This window comes from Ruditapes philippinarum, unplaced genomic scaffold, assembly GCF_026571515.1.
Source record: "Ruditapes philippinarum isolate M1 unplaced genomic scaffold, ASM2657151v2 ctg6411_1_1_1_1, whole genome shotgun sequence".
In the NCBI taxonomy this organism is placed as follows: Eukaryota; Metazoa; Mollusca; class Bivalvia; order Venerida; family Veneridae; genus Ruditapes; species Ruditapes philippinarum.
In genome coordinates this window covers 10684-29617 of record NW_026855889.1, presented here as the reverse complement: position 1 = coordinate 29617, position 18934 = coordinate 10684, and the positions used below count along the sequence as shown (strand labels likewise).

Here is an 18934-nt window from a genome sequence, read left to right as displayed (position 1 = left end):
AAATGTTTAATCGATCCTATTGGTCAAACATTTATGCGCCATTGAGAAACGTTTTTTAACAACAAATTAATGGTAAAGCAGTTGAAAAGACAGTGTTATTGTAAATCATGTTGCAAACAGCAATTTACAGTGTCACGGCATTCTGCATCAATTCAGAATATAAGCATTCTGGGATTAAGGGATTGTAGAGGTAATTTTCTTTACCTGCGACATACGTATGCCTATATTTTAACATTGACATTTACATTGATTCCATTAACTGTATCCCGTGCTCTAAATAAGCATGTAAAGTGGATTGAAATAATCACAACATCCCTAAACTACATGTTTAATCTGACTTTATTGCCATGTCAATTATTAATGCATTATAGCACTCATTTGAATTTTCAATCCCACTTCGGTTCTTTCCGTGTAGTGTACGAGAATTTATATGGAGAAAATAACTCATGTTTCGAAAACTCACACCAGCTTAAAGTATACGTCGTCGTCAATTCTTTTATAGCACAATCAGTTAAGTTGTCAATTGTATAAAAAGAATGTGGGTCGATTACTACTGTTGTCGTTGTTTTAATCATACTCTTTTATTTCTGCAGAAAAATTATTTTTTTTAAAAAAAAAAATCGTTTCCCCACGCTTTTATATGGAGAAACAAAGGGACTCGTTTTGAATTGGTTTAAACGGTTTTAAAAATGCCCTTTTCATTGTTTAAATCCGAAATAAATATTAAATTTTAATTTTTAAAACAATCCCAAATTTAAAAAAGAGAAAATGTTATTTTCCTTTAAGGGGAAAAAACATTTTTTTAAGAAAAATGAACAGCATAAAAAGCAAACCCAGCCTAAAAATCAGAAAAAAAACATAAACCTATGCGGTTTGGATTCTACTACACGTTTTGCATTGTTTTCCCTATTGCGATTTAATGCTGAGTGTATCGTTTTCATAGACACAAATCATATCAAATCACACTTTACTGCCAACATCTCACGGAACTTACCAACAATATTTCAAAGATTAATATATTGTGTGCCTTGACCGATATAATCAGTATGCAATTAGAAGGTTAATACAAACGCATATTTAGCTATTTAGAAATAATGCAAATATGATGCAAAAAATAATACCTTGTACATATATTATTATCCATCCCGATATAACTGTAGTTCTTGCACATACATGTATTTCTCCTTAATATCAACAGTATTACTATGCAATTTTGATTATTTATTGATTATTACTTATAAATTTTGATTATTTATAACTTAATAGGCATAATAAGTAATATCATTTGACATTTTCAAAGTGCTTGCTGTAAAACAAAAAATACATTTCAAACCACAGACACACACATGCACACACAAACACACTCGCGCGCACGCACACAACCACCCCCACCACCAACAAAAATCAACTTTCAAACGGTCTTTATTTTTTCCTTAACGAAAACGCAAAATTGCTATATTAAGCTTGCAAGATCAGACCTACTGAGAAGTATTGAAATAGTCAAATAAGACTTTAATATAGTTTCATCCTGCGGTCTTTTACGATGAATGTTTCTGTTGTATATTTTTCCGTTGATAAATTGTAATGAAGTTTTGTTATTTTTATGAGCAATAAATGACCAATTATTTATTTTTTTCCTTAAAACTGGTTCTAAGATATGACAAAATGTAGACGCTCAATTAGCAATTTGTCGGCATGTTAGTTACAATGGCTATATGCGGGATAAATCAATCATCAGTTCATTCGTAAGCCTTAAACCAAGACTGCCTTGTTGTTTGGATTCCCAACTTGTCACTATTCAACTTTTATTTTGAAAAGCTATCTAATATATACATGTCACTATAAATACATTCAAGGTACATCAGTGTGATATCAAAATATTAAGCAATGACTCGTTGAAGAAATAAGCAAACATACAAACTTATAAATTTGATAAACAAAAGTAGATTAGCGATGCGTTCTTCATATGCGTCTTGGTTTATCAAAACAATTTTATTAACTAACTTGGCAAATATTCGCATTTGTAAACATGTATCTTGTCTTGACTACCACAAACAATAAGTCTACATCTTTCTCTGTCGAAACACATAGAACGCGCAGTAAGTGGCCTGCTATCTGCAGTCTGATGCTTTTTTCCTGTATAATCCAGCTGATGAAGATTATTGCCTGATACATCTAATGCAAGAACAATACCTTCACCAGCAATACATATATCACGAATGTTATACTCGTCGTCAAAATGTGAACTGATATGATTTCCCTTGGCGTCTATTGTAGTTACACCTACAATTGTCTTGAAGTAGATTCGCTCACCATTGTCACTTATAGCAATTGGGTGTATGATGAACGTGTGCCGATGTTCACGGTAATCATAGATAACTTGCTTTTGTTTACAGTATTTGTCATATTTGTAAACTGTGTCTACACTGCTTACATAGAGTGTGTCACCGTGACAAGCTAGACCGAGACATGCATGATCTAGCTCCATTATTTGTCTGAGGTTTATATTACCTGACACATTCACGTACTGTATGGAATTGCCTCCAAAACTAGCAACAGCTGTATCGTTGCCTATATAACATACAGAATAGGGATCTTCAGGTACATCACAGTGACTTACTACCTTGTACGAACTGTTCAATTTCTTCAGTCTGTTATTCAAGACGTCAGCAAGGAGAACTTCACTATTAGGAAGCATACACATTCTAGCGATAAAGAACTTAACTTGATCATTGTTGTCGCTATTTATTAAAGTATTACGTACACTAACGTTATAAGATCCTTTTATACTTTTGATGTTGAGACGACGTTTCTGTTCAACGTAAGACCTTTCAGATATAACTTGTTTTATTCCAAGACATCTGCTGTATAAATAGAAAAACAATTATATTTTGACACAATGTCCATTTATTATTATGAATACAAAATATATCACAAACAAAAGTATCGACAAACACTAGCTATACAATCATCTAGCATAGTGCAGAAAGTTCTATGGACTTTTATACTAGTTTTAATGACATTACTTTAATTATAGACATTTAATAACTTGGCTAACATTTCAATATGACATTTGTGTATATACGAGGAGTTATACAAAAATTCGTTGACTTTCTTTGTTGCTAAAAATATATTTGAGATATTGATTTGAAATTTTTACACTGCTTAACAAATAAACATAGAAAAAATCATGTAAGTAGCTTCAGATAAAACAACAATATTTAATGTAACATAAACACATGTCGATCGCAGCGGCGCACTCCAATATAATTTTGACGTCAACGTCATAATAAAGTACAAAATGTGCTTCAACGTTACGCAGTCAATGACCGTTACTGCTTCTCAAAGTAATTTCCATCACTAAATTTCTTACGACACTAATGATCGTGAAATTTTATTTTATCTTCCCGCCTGCTGATTGTTTGTAATGTTTTAGTAGGTATCATTTCCAAATTACAACAAAATTTTATGATTGCGCGATTTACTAATTTCTGCGTGTCCGTTATTTTCCCGTTGTTAACAATATCGGCGTTTGGCTTTCTAGCAATATCAACAAAAATTAAAAGAAATGACGTTCATAATTTTAAGGAGTTTTACTTAAATGACGTCCTAGAAGAAATATGCGATGTTTAGCGAGGGGGGGGGTTCTACATAAATTGTTAGTCCTGATAAATTTTCATTACAGTACACGCTGACGTTCAAGAGATATTTTTTAGATAACTCCTCTTACGTTGTGTATATATGGTGTATATTTAAACTGTTTTTTCATTGTAATTATGTACTTGATTTAAATTACTATTCGAATATCAGTGTTGTTTCCTGATTAAGTAATTTATATCTATTAATTATAATAGGACGCTCATTGATGCCGTTTACAATGATTTCTCCCGCTTGAGAGGTATCGGTGTCATCGGTAAGTATTATAGGCAGCCGGTGCGTGGCTTGGATAGTATACATGTACATGACCACGCCCACTTGTTTTTATAATTTTTCTTTTCACTAATAAAATATTTTTCACTTAAAATGTTTTAAAAATATCTTATTTTAAATAAAACAACAAAGGAAATTTGCTTTATAAATATAGTAAAGGTAGAAAGGTTCGCCAGCGAAACCACCACCAGGCTTTATTTTACCTTCGAGATCTTTGTTAATTGTCTACCAACCAATTTTCACCAAATGAAGTGCAATCTACGCAGAAATAATTTATCTTTCGAAAATGTACAATATTAGACCAGTTGCTTGGTACGGCAAAAGATGGAGTTTTAAAGCGGAAATGCACTTTTTGTCTAGGTCGGACATCCTTTGACCGAGCCGAAAGAAGACGATTATGAACATAAATCATCTTTTCTTAATAACAAACTAATGTCAGTGCATGGAAACAGTTGAAACAGAAAATTCAGTTAGTTATTTGCAGTTAACTTTTTAAATTTTCCCACATTACATGTATACAAATCCCGACCCGGAAATACCTGATGCGTACCCCGTTTTGCATAGTCACAATTAAGCGAAGCTCGGTACCAGCGTGAATATCCGGATCAAGATTTGTATGCATGACAAAGTTAGAGCCCGGACATGATTATGCGTACCTATTTAATAAACTCTAATTGTGATTAAATGAACTTCAAATATGGTAGTGTGACCTTGACCTTTAAGGTAGGGACGTGATTATTGAACGCGACACATCCTCTTGATGTTGTAGACATTAATGCCAAGTTATTTTAAAATCCTTCCATGCATGACAAAGTTACAGCCCGGACACGATTAATTGAACCTAATAATTCTCATTGTAATGATATGAAATTTCAAAATGTAACCTTTACCTTTAAGGTAGAGACTTAATTCTTAATCGCGACACGTCGTCTTGATAGTCCGGACACGAATGTGTGTACCTATTTACGCTAATTGCGACAATGTGAAATTTCAAAATGATAGTGTGACTTTGACCTTTGAGGCAGGGGTGTGGTTCTTAGACGCAACAAATCGTCTTGATGTGGTAGACATTTGTGCCAAGTTATTTTAAAAATATCCCTCAATGTATGACAAAGTTACAGTCCGGACACGAATGAAGTGGGCAGAAGACGGTGCGATTATATTATGCCCCCTTCAAGGGCATACAAATGAGTGGGCGTGTTCATGTACATGTATACTATCCATGCCACGCACCGACTGCCTTTGGTAAGTATAAGTCCGTTAGATCTAGCGTAAATCAGTTCATAATTATTATGTATCCGTCATTACTGGATAGAATCAGGGCAATCTATTCCACATTAAGAATGCTTATAATTAAACATCTGCTGATGTTTCTAAATTCAAAATTTTACCATTTCTTGTTTAAATGTTGAATTCTGCTTAAGCCGGTGCTAGGGGGCGTGGACGATAACTTGCACTTTCCAGTACCGTCCATGAACAGGCTCAATCAAACCGAGCCTGCAACATTTTCAATTTTGTCGTGTTGGGCTTTCTTTAGGGATTCTGTATTTATCAATTCTATAACCAAGTTTACTAAACGTTAAGAGTATAAGCCATTTTTGAATGTACATTGTTATACATGTACCCGAGATTAACAGACATTCAATATACATATGCACATGTTTGACAGACACAAAACGGTCATTGAAATTCTGTCCCACGGAGATTCACTGCGGTATACCGTACCCCGGATATTGCTCGATATTATGAGGACTTTCATCCCATTTCGCGACTTTGAACGGGGAACGAAGGTAAGTTCAGCGACGATATTTTCCAAACTAATGGCTATTTCATTTATCTCAATGAGTTTTTTTATATCTAGAGGTATTTCTGTAGCTCTAAAAGACGTAAAAGTATTACAGGTATTTGTAAAATTGATAAAACTACCCCTAAACGATCCGCTGCTCACTAGAAAATACTGACCGCGATACTGTAGAATCGTTAGAAATTATTATATTACCAATATTAAAAAATTGAATCGAGCAATTTTTTTATATTTGCCTTGTCCAAATTTCAGGCAAAAAGTGTGAAAGTACAAAAAGATACAGGCCAAAAAAGATACAAGAAAGTGTACCGAGTATTGATTTTAAGTGTACAGAGTATTGCAAAATAGCCCAACTTTAGTGTACAGAGTATTGCAAAACAATATGAGCACATAAGTATGGAAAATCGATATTTTTGTCTATTTTTCACGTCTGTTTATCGATTCAATTTCATTTTTCTGAAAATGTACTGTTTAAATGATATTTATTCAAATATTTCAGATTCAACAATGCATTTTCAGTTTTATTACTGTTCATTTTTCTACTGGCAAATACAGAGATTTAATTTCCCATTTGATTGAAAATCACACTATGGATGAAATAAAGTGTATGCAGGGTCGGAAGCAGGGTAGAACCATCAAAATTGACGATAAAAAACTTTAAATACATGTCTCAAGAAACTTTGATCAAGAAGACCGATCTCTGAAAAGGACAAGAATAAATAAAACATATTTAGATGCCAGGGCAAGTTTGCCTTAAGAAACTTATCGACCTACTTCATAAAATATTGGCCCGAGGACTTATGCCGTCCAAGCATGCCGGAATCGTCTTAACCTTTTACTGCATGAGCATAATGCGAAAAATGGCTGTTTTCATTGAATTATAATTAAGCCTCCTGTTACAAGTTCAAACTGCTATGAAACTATATAAAATGCTTCAATACTGATCAAACTGGGCACAAATGTTAGCTAGACCATAGCCTGTGGAATAGCATGCTCAATTTTAAATTTTCAGTTACCATGGCAACAGGGGGGGGCGTCTCAAAATTGCCAAAAATCTCAGTTTTGCGTTGTTTTTCCCCATCAAAACTGATTTCAAAGTGCACCAACTTCTCAATTTTTGAGATAAAGTCTAAGGTTTTCGGCGTTGATTACACGGTACCTTTAAATCGACCTGATGCCATTTAGCCCCCAACAAGTTTTCTCGACGATTAGAGGGGCTGCTGCCCCACTTCAAACCCGCAAACAGAAGGGGGCACATCCCCCCTGTGTAACCCCCTTGATGTACCTTATTAATGGGGGTGGCGCCGAAAAAGTGATCACTCTTTTGAACAACATTTCTCAAACGAAAAAACAGTGTTTGTGGCCTAAATAGCGCATGTTTTACACTATTTGAGGCCTCAAAAGGGGTGGGGTGTAAAACCTTCAACACACGCCTTTATGAGGTAAAAGGTTATAAGGAACATAACCTTTTTATTGCATCTGCTGCCATTTATCATAATCTTATCAAAAACCATTATTCGGTTTTTTGAGCTGTACCAGTTCGGCAGTCATACGGTAACTCATTGTTAAGGCGTAACAAAATTTCACGTGCAGACGGTCTGCCGTTGCTAGAGTGCAGGTGCAAAATGCCCGAAAGTTACCTTTATATGGATTTTTGGCAAAGTAGGAAGTCGGTTGATATTAGATATTGGCACACTTGCTCAATACCGTCTAATATTGACAATCTTGAGGCAGTATTAATGCACTTTGGATGCATTTTTTTACTATTTAAAGTAAGATATGCAATAATTATTAACAAATTCTGGAAAGGTTGATCCTTCGATAGCAACGAGAACATTTTAAATACAGAAAACTGAGATTTTTCACGAGTAGGAATGAAAATCTGGATTATTCGCAGATTTTTTCAGTCCTCCGAATTCTGCATATTCTGCACATATAGTGTAAATAAGTATACATGTACACTATAAGAGATATTTAAAATTAAATGTGGTAAATACTTTGTGTTTACTACTTGCATTTACTCTTTATTGATAACCAATACTCGTTACACTAAAAAGCAATGCTCGTGACACCGACGGGCAACTCCAAAGCAATACTCGGTACACTTTCATGTGTATTTATTCTCAAAATGCACTGTCATCTGAGGTTCTATTGTTGATTGAACATTTACAACATAAACATTATCATCATTATCACATTTCACTCGATTCAAGTTTTTCTTTTAAGGATGTATATGCACAAAAAAATCAAATTTGACTGATCCGAGCTCATTTATCACGTGAGCAAAGAGACGAATTTTACCTCCTAATTACATTTCAAAGCTATTTCTTAACATTTTTTGGGTTTTATAAACTAGAGAAATTATCGAAGTATTTTTATTTCAACAAAATATATATCTAATAAATTCAAAATGACTAAATATCGTCACTAAACATACCTTCTTTCCTCGTTCAAAGTCGCGAAATGGGATGAAAGTCCTCATAATATCGAGCAATATCCGGGGTACGGTATACCGCGGTGTGTATTTCTGGGTATATGCATACACATTCTATCAATTTCTATTGCATGTATAAAACTGACTGTACGTTTATACAATATCAATTTCATATATAATCGTATGCACTTGTATTTGGGGAAAACTAGTTCCACACCTAATTTCGATTAATTTCTGGTATTGAATCATTTTTAAAGCGCTCAGAAATATGTGTTGAATTTGCCAAAAACTGGTGTATAAAAAGAAACCAGCCGCTATTATAACCAAATGTATGAACACATTGTTTGTACCTATAATTCTGTAAGTTTCGTGTTTATTTATAAGCATATGTGCAAAAGGTCTGCACCCCTTCCTTCTATCAATTGCTAGTTTGTTAACTGAATGACAGACATATTTGTATAAATTGACAACCTGTACGTTTCTTAGAAATTGCGACAACCAAGATAAGCGGCGATATTGAAATGTAGGTATTTATGGAAAACCGTAAGGTCTACGTGGTTATACGACGGTGCGATAATGCGATGACGACGGTCCGATAATGCGACAATGCGATAATGTGATGGCGATAATACGATAGTGCAATACGTTTAGCTGGTCATCATTTTTTTCGAATGACGTACAGTACATTAAATCTGCTGACCACGATGACATCAACGGTATTCCGTAGGTTTTAAAAACGTTAATACTTGTTTCCTGCCCGCCGTGTGGTGATATTGGACACCGAGGTTCTGCGGTCCTCGTGTCATTATGAACATCGTCGGGCCATTATCGCACAATGGCGAGCAGGGGAACTAAGTATTAACCTCTAAGAAATATGTTGTTCAAAATCGAAGTGCAAAAATTCCTCATGTTCAGAAAATGGTTGTTACTTTCATAAGTTGTACAAATTATCTGCCCTATAAATGAAGGGCCAATTACAGCGCAAACACAAAAAAACAATGTATTAGTAATAAAACTACACAGAAGGCTGTTGATTATAAAGGGCTAATTTTGATTACTGATAAGATAAAAAAAAATTAATAATAATAATCATGCAAAAATAGTTTGCATGTTTACAAAATAAAATAAATACGATCAGTTACAAGAAGAAGAAAAAACATGTATAAAAATGTGAAAACAGCAATTACAAGCTTAAAATAAAATTTTTGGTAAATTGTAAAGAATAAGCATGTCAGAATATCACAATACAAAAGACAAACCAGCGGGTAATCCCTTGCACTTTTTCAGGAATTAAGGTATTATTCTAATTAAAAGTTAACTGTTAAATAAATACAAATAACTATAAGCAATGCTGGAATTTGCCGATATAAAATATTTTGTTAGCTTTGTTTGTTTGTTTGTTTGGTTTTACGGCGTACTGGTCAACACAGTTTAGGTCATATAACTTCGGAAACAGAAAGGGATAATTTTGGCTAACCTCGGATGCTATTAACGTCAAAGCAACAGCGGGGGTCAAAACCACATCACTGGATCAAAAGAAACTATTTAGTCGCTCACTTTATCTCTGACAGTGTAGACCAAATGATACATCGGCCAATCGCTATAACGAAAAGACTACTTATTCTGCCAACACTCGAATATTTATCAAAGGTGATGACTATAATATAGTATGTTTTCTATCACAGATGAAATTACTATAATTATTAATTGATGATTCTTTTACAAGCAATACTTTTTAAGAAATTTGATCTTCTTTTGATTGTTTATTTTTATAGAAATAAAGAAAATATTTCTTGCATGACCTCATTTATATCAACATTTATTGGTGTCAAATCCTCAAACCTCTTTCCTGATATATGTCTATTCAAACATCATTTTCATTTCAAAATCTGATTCTCTTTGTAGCTTCATTTTCTTTAAATTCTTCTTTCTCTTTGTAGCTATTTATATATTTTGTACGAGTATATCAGTATAACATATGTTTAAAACCTTATGTCAATTATGGATAATGTTACTGTTTTGTCAAATCCAACAGTTCTATCATAAAAAGGAACCAATGTATGAAGTTGTGCAATTTAAAGGAATAAATGTAATTCTTTTCAAACGGATACAGGATTTTTGAACTACACTGTTACATATCTCGTTAATAATTATGTTTAATTTTAAATCATGGTCTAATGGCCAAGTAGAATTAGGACAAGCTCTTATTTGTTCAAATTAAAACTTAAGGACAAACCTTTTATCTGTTGCTCTATCAGTTGAAGTTTCAATTCATGCTGAAGAAAGAAAAGTTTACAAAGTGTTACATTATATATATTATTTGAATCATGCGCTTATCGTACATAAACATGACGAAGGAGAAACTTCATTTTAATTATATTGATTTTAGTAATTTTCATTTAATTCCTAATTCTCTAAGACCCATTATAATATTGACGGAACACTATATACCTCCGTCCAAATACTACCTTTGATTATCTAAAATAGAATTCGGAAGGTAAGAACTGTTGATGACCACGAAGTTTATTTACGTAATAACACTTTCATGCCATTTAGAATTATATTCTTTACAATTACTCACGAATGTAATATTTGCCTCAGTGTATTCTTTAAGTTAAAGAAATCTAAACGAGGCTATTTAATCAAGCGTGCATGATGGCTAACAGAAAAACAAGTGATAACATCTCTTTCTCAGTAATGATTCGTATACAATTAAACACCTTTAGAATCACAGTATTTTCCAAAGAGCTTTTGAACTTAATATCCATTTTATGAGACTTGAAAATCAACATTGCCTTACTTTAATATTGCCTTACTTTATCGGTCGTAAAAGCATGTTATAACAATACTCAAATGCATTAGCTAAAAAACTTGCCTGTTTTTGTGCTGTTTGGTATTTCTTTTCTAATCTAGACATCCCATGCTCTCTTAGTTCTCTCATATCCTTTTCAAGGTTTATCTCAATCTGGTTTTGTTGCACCTGTAAGAAATTTATGATAGGACTCCGGTCCGTAAACTCATTTGAAGAATGATGTCATAACAAAAATGACAGAATGCATATTGGGCCTTGAAAGCAAAGAATTAATACATGGGTAGGTCTAAATAAACTTTAGATTTACCAGGTTAAATCTTTTTACAACACACTGCCGAATTGTTAACATGTAATAAGCTTTGTTGAACATTTTTTATCCTGTATTCTTGCAATCTTTTTAATACTCAAATAATTGTCTGTGTAAATGTGTGAAAAGGCAAAAGGTAACGAGCTCACGTTCGCAAGAGGATACAGAGTGATTCATTAGAACAAATACAAATGTTGTACTTACTATTATAGTCAATAATGTATTTACTTCTTTACACAATAATGTTCTTACTAACATAGGCAATAAAATGTTTAAACACCTATGCAAAAGGACCTGAATGTACTTTTTTATTTATATCATACACCTGTTGCAAAATAACAAATAGTAAACATTAAGAATTTGCTAAAGTATAATGTGCAAGAAATATTACAAATTTGATTTATGTATTCTTAATTTAGAGAGAAATACGATTTATTCCACACAAATTCTAATAAAGAACCAATAAAATGTATCCCAAACCGGCAAATCTTGTCTTTATAATTACTACATTACTCTTTTAGGTTAATTACCAAATCTAGTAAATGTAATGCGTGTGCAACGCCGGGGTTCCCTTTCAGGGGTGTATTGCCATGTTTGACTCTGATTTCTACTACTTCCTAAAACGTTATACTATATCATTCCAATAGGAGTATTACCATATCTAGTAAACGTAATGCTTCTTCTACGCCTGACTCCCCTTTCAAAGGTGTATTACCATGTTTGTCCTGGATTTCTAGTACTTCTATGAACATTATGATAAACGTGTTTAGTTGATTTTCAGATAGTTCATAGTTTGGACTGTGAAGAATATCGTTCCTTGCTTCTCTTGCCTGCAAAAGTAACACTTAAGTATCTAAAGGCTAAATATAAACATGTATATACACTGTTCAATTGAAATTACAAACAACAATGATTACTGTGGTGAAGATGAGTACCTTTGTAAACGCATCTATTTTACCATCGATGATTACTTCTCCAAGCATCATTTCTATATCAATGTTGTTTATACACATACTAAGTAAACCGGAGCAGTCGACATCTTTAGCTGATTGTTTGCCTTTGTAGCCAGTAGTATTAACAAAGCATGTAGCAACACTCCACGCATCACTGCTCCATTTTTGGATATCTGTATTTGTGAATAATGGATCTTGAAAGCGATGTTTATAAACTATTTGATTATAAACGTTGCCACAAAATCCCCCGTTTGGGCACATTTGTCTTGACTTCTGTTTCTGACCTTTGGTACATAAACATTGATGTTTTCTTTGTCGTGGGCATTGATCTTGTTTATGTGGGAGAAGACTTTCCTCTGTACAAGTGCTGCAGGAGTTTCCAAGTTTTTTCATTAGATCATTATGTTGTTTGTGAACAGCCTTGTCGGAAAAACCCTCTAAACCTATTTTTAAATATTTTAACGCTAGAGCTCCTCTCATCCAATTTCTGAACAATTCTTCTGTTATCTGTTTTCTGTGAATAAGGTCTGTTTCAACTAAAATGAATTGAAGAAAAATGCACCAATGATTTTCTGCTATCTGGCAAATTGGTATGAAATTAAATGCATTGATTGCTTCTTAGATTCACCAGCTTTGAACGAAACCAATTGAATAAAATTTACGACTTTTATGTAAAGGACCTGATAGAGATTAAAACCAACTATATAACTAGTGTAAAATAAAACGGAGATAAAATTCATATCTATTATATTGACCTTGTATTTGAACTGTTGTTTTACATGAGACATTCCCAAAGTCAACTGTATATTCACCCTCGTCGTCTAATGTTACATTCGTGATCATCAATTTGTGTGTAGAGCCCTTTGCTAGTATAACCTTTCTACCAGATGATTGTAGAATTTCCCCTTTGTATCGCCAAACAGGTTTACTCGTAAGTAGGTTCACCTTACACTCTGTATCAATGTTTCTATTCTCAGTTACCTCAATATTGGCAGGCATATCAACGACAACACATAATGCTTCATCTGTTACAAATTAATTAGATAATGATGATTGAACGAATCACACTTTATTTGTAATTGTTTAGATCATTCGACATTGAATCTAATATTGCAATATATGAAAAAATAAACACATATTTGTATTGAAAAGAAATCATACATTAAAATAATGTATTGCATGACGCAAACAATTTTATGTTCGCAATGATGTTCTCAAAGAAACCCAAAATAAATGTTGTCGCAACAAGGTTTTCTTAGCAGATTGTTTTTTTTTTCGAAGTTAGAAATATTTACGCTTCCAAATCATTGAATCAAAGTAACAACTATGCTTTCGTTATGGAATAAACTGTTACTAATATTCGCCCATGGTACTTGTCATAAAATTACATTTCACTTTATCAATTGCTGTTTTGATTTTTCCTATTCCGATTTTAACTGTTTAGTTACAAATTATAAAAAAATATTAGATTGCCAATCAAACTAAAGTTAAAGCCTAATCAAAGATCTCAATGTTATAATTATAATTTTTGCCTACTTGATATAAAAACTTGAAAGTTATTAATAGTGAATGCCATGGTAAGGTATGATTATTTCTTTATCTGTTTCCAAGTATTGAAAAAGATTTACAAGCATTGTTGTTATAATTCGATTAAAGCATACCTATAACAGTAAGATCAGCTGATGTTGAAATATTGCCACATACACACGTATATTGACCCGTATCTTCCAATGATGCACGGGAAATCGCTAACCAATAATTGCCATTCTTGCACATGACCATTATATTGTTTGACATTTCAACCGGCTTGTAATCTTTCCTCCACTCAACATTTTTATCTGTTGGAATGTTGAGTTTACATGTCAAAATAGCTGAATCATTGATGTAGACATTTTTGTTCTGGAGTGTTTCAGTAAACCTTTGGCCTGAAGTATATTGTATTTTGTTGATAACATTAGTATTTAGCTATATCAAGTTATTGTTTATAATTACCCCTCAAGTTTTGGAAATGTTCATTTCCCTAAGTCACTGGGAGTTATTCATACAGTCAATGCAAGTGAACTACGTACATAAGACATTTGTACTGTTACATAGGTAGTATAATAGTACTTTTTAGGGTATAAAATCGGGTCACTTGGTTTATTTTCTAAAACAAAAATGGAAGCAATTCGTTTTTCTCTATTCAACTTCTTATTTTTCGATTTTCACCACGAAGAGCCATTACCAGATAACGTATTGAAAGACAGAAATATTAGTTATTTGCATCTTGAAAGTATTTCGCGTCTTAATTGACTTTTAGTTGAATTATTGAATAGTAAGAAATAAAAATTCGTTTTCTTAGGAAGTTATTGTATAGGGTTAACTATGTGTCAAAATGGAACAAGCAGACGATTAAAGCTGCAAAAACGAATTTAATCAGTGAAACATGACAGTTGTGGTAGACAGATGTAGGATACCATAGAAATGGAAATGTAACACAGCTTATTGTATGTTTATGACTGGTAAATCCCTTAAAGAATAAAAGAAAAATAACGTTTTAAGTCCTCTTACAACTTGTTAGGCAAGGACAGTTGAGTTATTGTTAATCTTGGTTCAATTCTGTTACAGGTAGATTAAGTTGAAGCTTTCAGATGATTGCAGTATTCGTTCTATACAAATGGCTTTGTGAGAAAAAGTAAAAATATCACCCCTAGTAAAAATAATGTTACCCGAGGCGTTATACTGCTCGTGTCATTATCAAATCGAAGACAATCTCATATTTTATGGTATTACTCCTCACTGTTTTGTAATGTTAATTTCCCATAGGCCTCTGGGAGTTATTCTTACTGTTAATGCAAGTGTACCACGTTACTAAGAATCTTTTACTGTTACATACGTAACAGTATTTTTAACACTATAAAATCTGGTCATGTGGTCTATTTTCTAAATAAAATGAAATAAAATAGCCGCCATTTTCCTCTCGATTTATTCTCATTTTCGACGATAGGGCATCACAAAAGTTACTATGACTCGCATAAAATTTTGCACCCTAGAGTTCTTTTCGCGTATAAAATATCTTTTTGTTGAATAGTCAAAAGAAAACATCTGTTTTCAACGGAAGTAATTGTAATGTGAATAATGTTGTGTCAAACTGGAACATGAAGACGATTAAAGAATGCAACAAAGGATTATTTAACAATTTTAACCAGTGAAACGTTATAGATAGAGTTCGTGGACAGACATCTATAGAATATCATCGTTATTTTATAAATGCACTTTGTCAAAAACCATGTGAAGAATATTCTGGATACAGAATGATCAGATTTCACAGATCATAACCTTATCAATGGGTTAGTGTTTCGTTTTCTAAATAAAACACAGCTTATTTTATGTTTATGACTGGTAGCAATCATCACTTGCTTAAAGAATAAAAGAAAAAACAGCTTCACAAGTAGGCGTACAATACACTTAAAACTTGCAAGTTACGGACAGTTTAGTTATTGCTACTCTTGGTTTATCTTTGTTACAATTAGATTAAGTTGACAAATTCAGATCATCACAGTATTTGTTCGGGGTAATAAAATAAATAACACATGGGAATGTGTGAAACAGTAAAAATATCATCCCTCGTAAAAATACTGTAACCCTCGGCTACGCCTCGGGTAACAGTATTTTCCTCGGGATGATATTTTTACTGTTACCCACAAACCCATGTGTTATTTATATAATATACTTTGCATATAGCATATAATTCAATTGTATATCATTTGGTTGACCATGTATTATATCAGTTTGACTCATTTTGAATACAAATTTAGAATATACACACATGAATGCTCACTTAATTTTATATTCGCTCCTGGCTATCTAAATCAATTATATCGCTATAGCTTAATATTAACACCATTTGGAAAAAAAAACTTGCATACAAACATGTTCATGAAGTAATGTATTTGGATACAGGGTAAACATATGAATAATATTAAATTCATATATAAACACAAATACTTACCATTGGTCTGGAGCTTTTGGTGGTTCTCTTCGCCAATGATATCATTCTCTGTTACGACATCTACATCAAGTGCAATGTTAAGATGAGTTTTGATATCATGTGTCTGTGTTAGTTTGTCTATCTGTGTTTTGCTTAATTTCAAAGATTTTGATTCAAATGAAAACATCATACATTTACAATCAAGCTTAGCTTGGTCGTCTATGAGCGTTATTAACTCGAGTAATTGATCGTGCAATAAATGTTGTTTCTCGTTGTAGGTATTGAATGTTAAAGAGGCACATTCGGTGTATTGTTCAATATCTTTCCTCTGATCATATATACATTGAATGGCTTTAACTTCTGGTTCAGTTAGATCAGATTTAAACAAAACTAATGTCACAGCACATAATTGAAGTGTGTCCCACGTATCAATGTCGTCATTGACATCATCTTCTTGAATTAATTGAAGAAACTCTGTTTCGTACTGGGTTTTAAACGCATCTCTATTCTCATTTAGCAAAATACCAATATCTTTTCCATATTTTTTCTCTTCTCTTTTAATTATGGCCTTCAATGCGATGGGCGAAGCTTGTTCCAGTAATAATATATGACAAAGGTAGTGTTCATGCCCTCTAGTGACATCACAGCTCTTCTGTAACAGTAATTAGAATATTATTAGAATAGTTTTAGAGGTTTGATATTTCATTTCGTGCATTTTGTCCGCTTGCTTTTGACTTGAAAATACCATGACTTTCCGTTTGGATAATTCAAAGTCAGCAAACAAGCATATTTATAAGGTAAAAATAAGTAATAACAATTATCTTGCAACTATTTATTATGCGTAATCTACAAAGGAATGTAAATACAAAAGTTATGATAAATATTACCGATGGTTCCATCTCATTTGTTTATATTCCCATTATTTGTCTGATCAGGATGATATGTGATTGTCTCTGAAGATAGAACAATCATTAATATTTTATTTCAATAATGATAACAACAACAAAAACTTTTAAATATATGTACAAAGTTATCTTTATTAAAATGCATTTATCACTTGAAAAAATACAACCCTATGGAACAAATTTTGATAACACCCGAATTTGATCCGAAATGACGAAATTCTTGGTATCATACAAGTGTTGGTATACTTGAATAAGTAGCAACGATTATGTAAGGTTCTTAATATAATAAAGAAAAAGATTGCAACACGTTTGGTGTTAAACGCTAAAGCAAGTGTAATGGAAGAAAGAGGTGTTGTATATTTACTTTATCTTATTCAAACCGAGTCTTTAAATTTCAAGTAATATGTTTTCCGTTCTTATCATTCCAAAAAAAACAACAACAGGTGTCAAGTATCGTAAAACAGGTGTAAAATGTTTCTCGTTTGATACTTCAGAGATAATATATTTTCCGGTACTTCGGGAAAATTGAGACAAGTAATCTAATATTAAAAATTTGACTGCCGCTTGAAATAGTAAACTTGTATCCCTTGAATTTCATAAAAAACATTAATTCATACATGTCGATGGAAATTGAACATGAAATACGAACAGAAATTTCTTTCTTGTCAACAATTATGAGTAGAAAGATCGCAATAGTACAAAATAACGTGTTTAAAGCAATATGGTAAGTTAAAAAGAAGACAACTCATACAATTAAGATGCCAGGTGCATAGGCATGACTATATTGTCTCTTATACATCATTATATGTGAGTTATGACAACTAGAGACCATTAGTAACAATGAAACTAAGTCTGTAAGATGAAATAATTTTGAATTTAAATTCCAAGCTCAAAATGGAAAAGATTCATAAAGGAAGATGAGTTTGAAATTCTAGGACAACCAAATTACTGTTAGGTATTTAAAATAAACTAACAATTATTGTTAATATAGTTTAAGAAAATATTTTATTATACGAAAACATAAGAGTTAGAAATTCTTATTTCAAATAAAACTATCCATGGGATGATGACACTCCATTGTAGTACAACCTGGCCTTCTTGACACCTTTTGATTTATGAATAAACTATGATAGATGATCAAAATATACTCGTATATAATGGTATCAGAAGTTCAAATTCAAGTGATAAAATATGATTTAATAGTATGTTGTAATTTTCCGTCTTATCTGTTTATCAAACACATTTTAAATATGAAAGATAAATTTTATTCCAGATATTATCATACGTTTTCAGCATTTGGAAACATTAGTCTGTTAGTCTGGCGGTCTTTGTGTGCTTCTCCTTATAAACAGCTAAATCAATTGTAAAACAACATTGAGAATAATAATTGACATGGTGTCTTCTTGTGAATATTTTCGCAATTTAATATTGATCCATAAGTGGCATTTACCTTTAAAGTAATTAAATCAAATTGTGCTCCGATAGACTATAATTGGCTTTAAAATTTGTTATAAATTGATATAGTGTATTCATGCTTGGACATAACAACCCTTTAAACAATCCATCTAAGAAGTTAATTTTCACTTTACCTTGACTTAACAGGGCATTGACCTTTAGGATCCAACAATTTCTACAGTTTTTGATATCCAATGGTTTATTATTGGACAGGAACAAACTTTCACATTTGGTTATTCACAAAATGACCTTGACCATTGACAAACCTTCATTAATAATTGACTCTATCAGTGTGTTTATATTCAAATAATATCAACTGTTGCGCCTGTTTGAAGTTGTTCTTGATGTGAAATAAATGATATTC

The 18934-nt window shown here is 32.5% G+C and overlaps 1 protein-coding gene across 1 annotated transcript; it reads right to left on the bottom strand.

Moving 5' to 3' along the window:
* Positions 1-1999: 1999 nt before the first annotated feature.
* LOC132744724 (uncharacterized) lies at positions 2000-17163 on the bottom strand. The gene is made up of 8 exons (XM_060733504.1): positions 17098-17163; positions 16232-16862; positions 13902-14165; positions 12996-13265; positions 12223-12776; positions 11944-12117; positions 10985-11148; positions 2000-2861 (listed from the first exon to the last, which is right to left on the bottom strand). The coding sequence occupies exons 1-8, from the start codon at positions 17107-17109 to the stop codon at positions 2000-2002; spliced, it is 2931 nt and encodes a 976-aa protein (XP_060589487.1). The 5' UTR covers positions 17110-17163.
* Positions 17164-18934: the final 1771 nt, after the last annotated feature.

Excerpts from the sequence above, each read along its gene's own strand:
- LOC132744724 (XM_060733504.1), bottom strand. Across the intron at positions 13,266-13,901 it reads AGCTGATCTTACTGTTATAG|ATGAAGCATTATGTGTTGTC; the intron begins GTATGCTTTAAT and ends AATTTGTAACAG. Across the intron at positions 12,118-12,222 it reads AAATAGATGCGTTTACAAAG|GCAAGAGAAGCAAGGAACGA; the intron begins GTACTCATCTTC and ends TTACTTTTGCAG.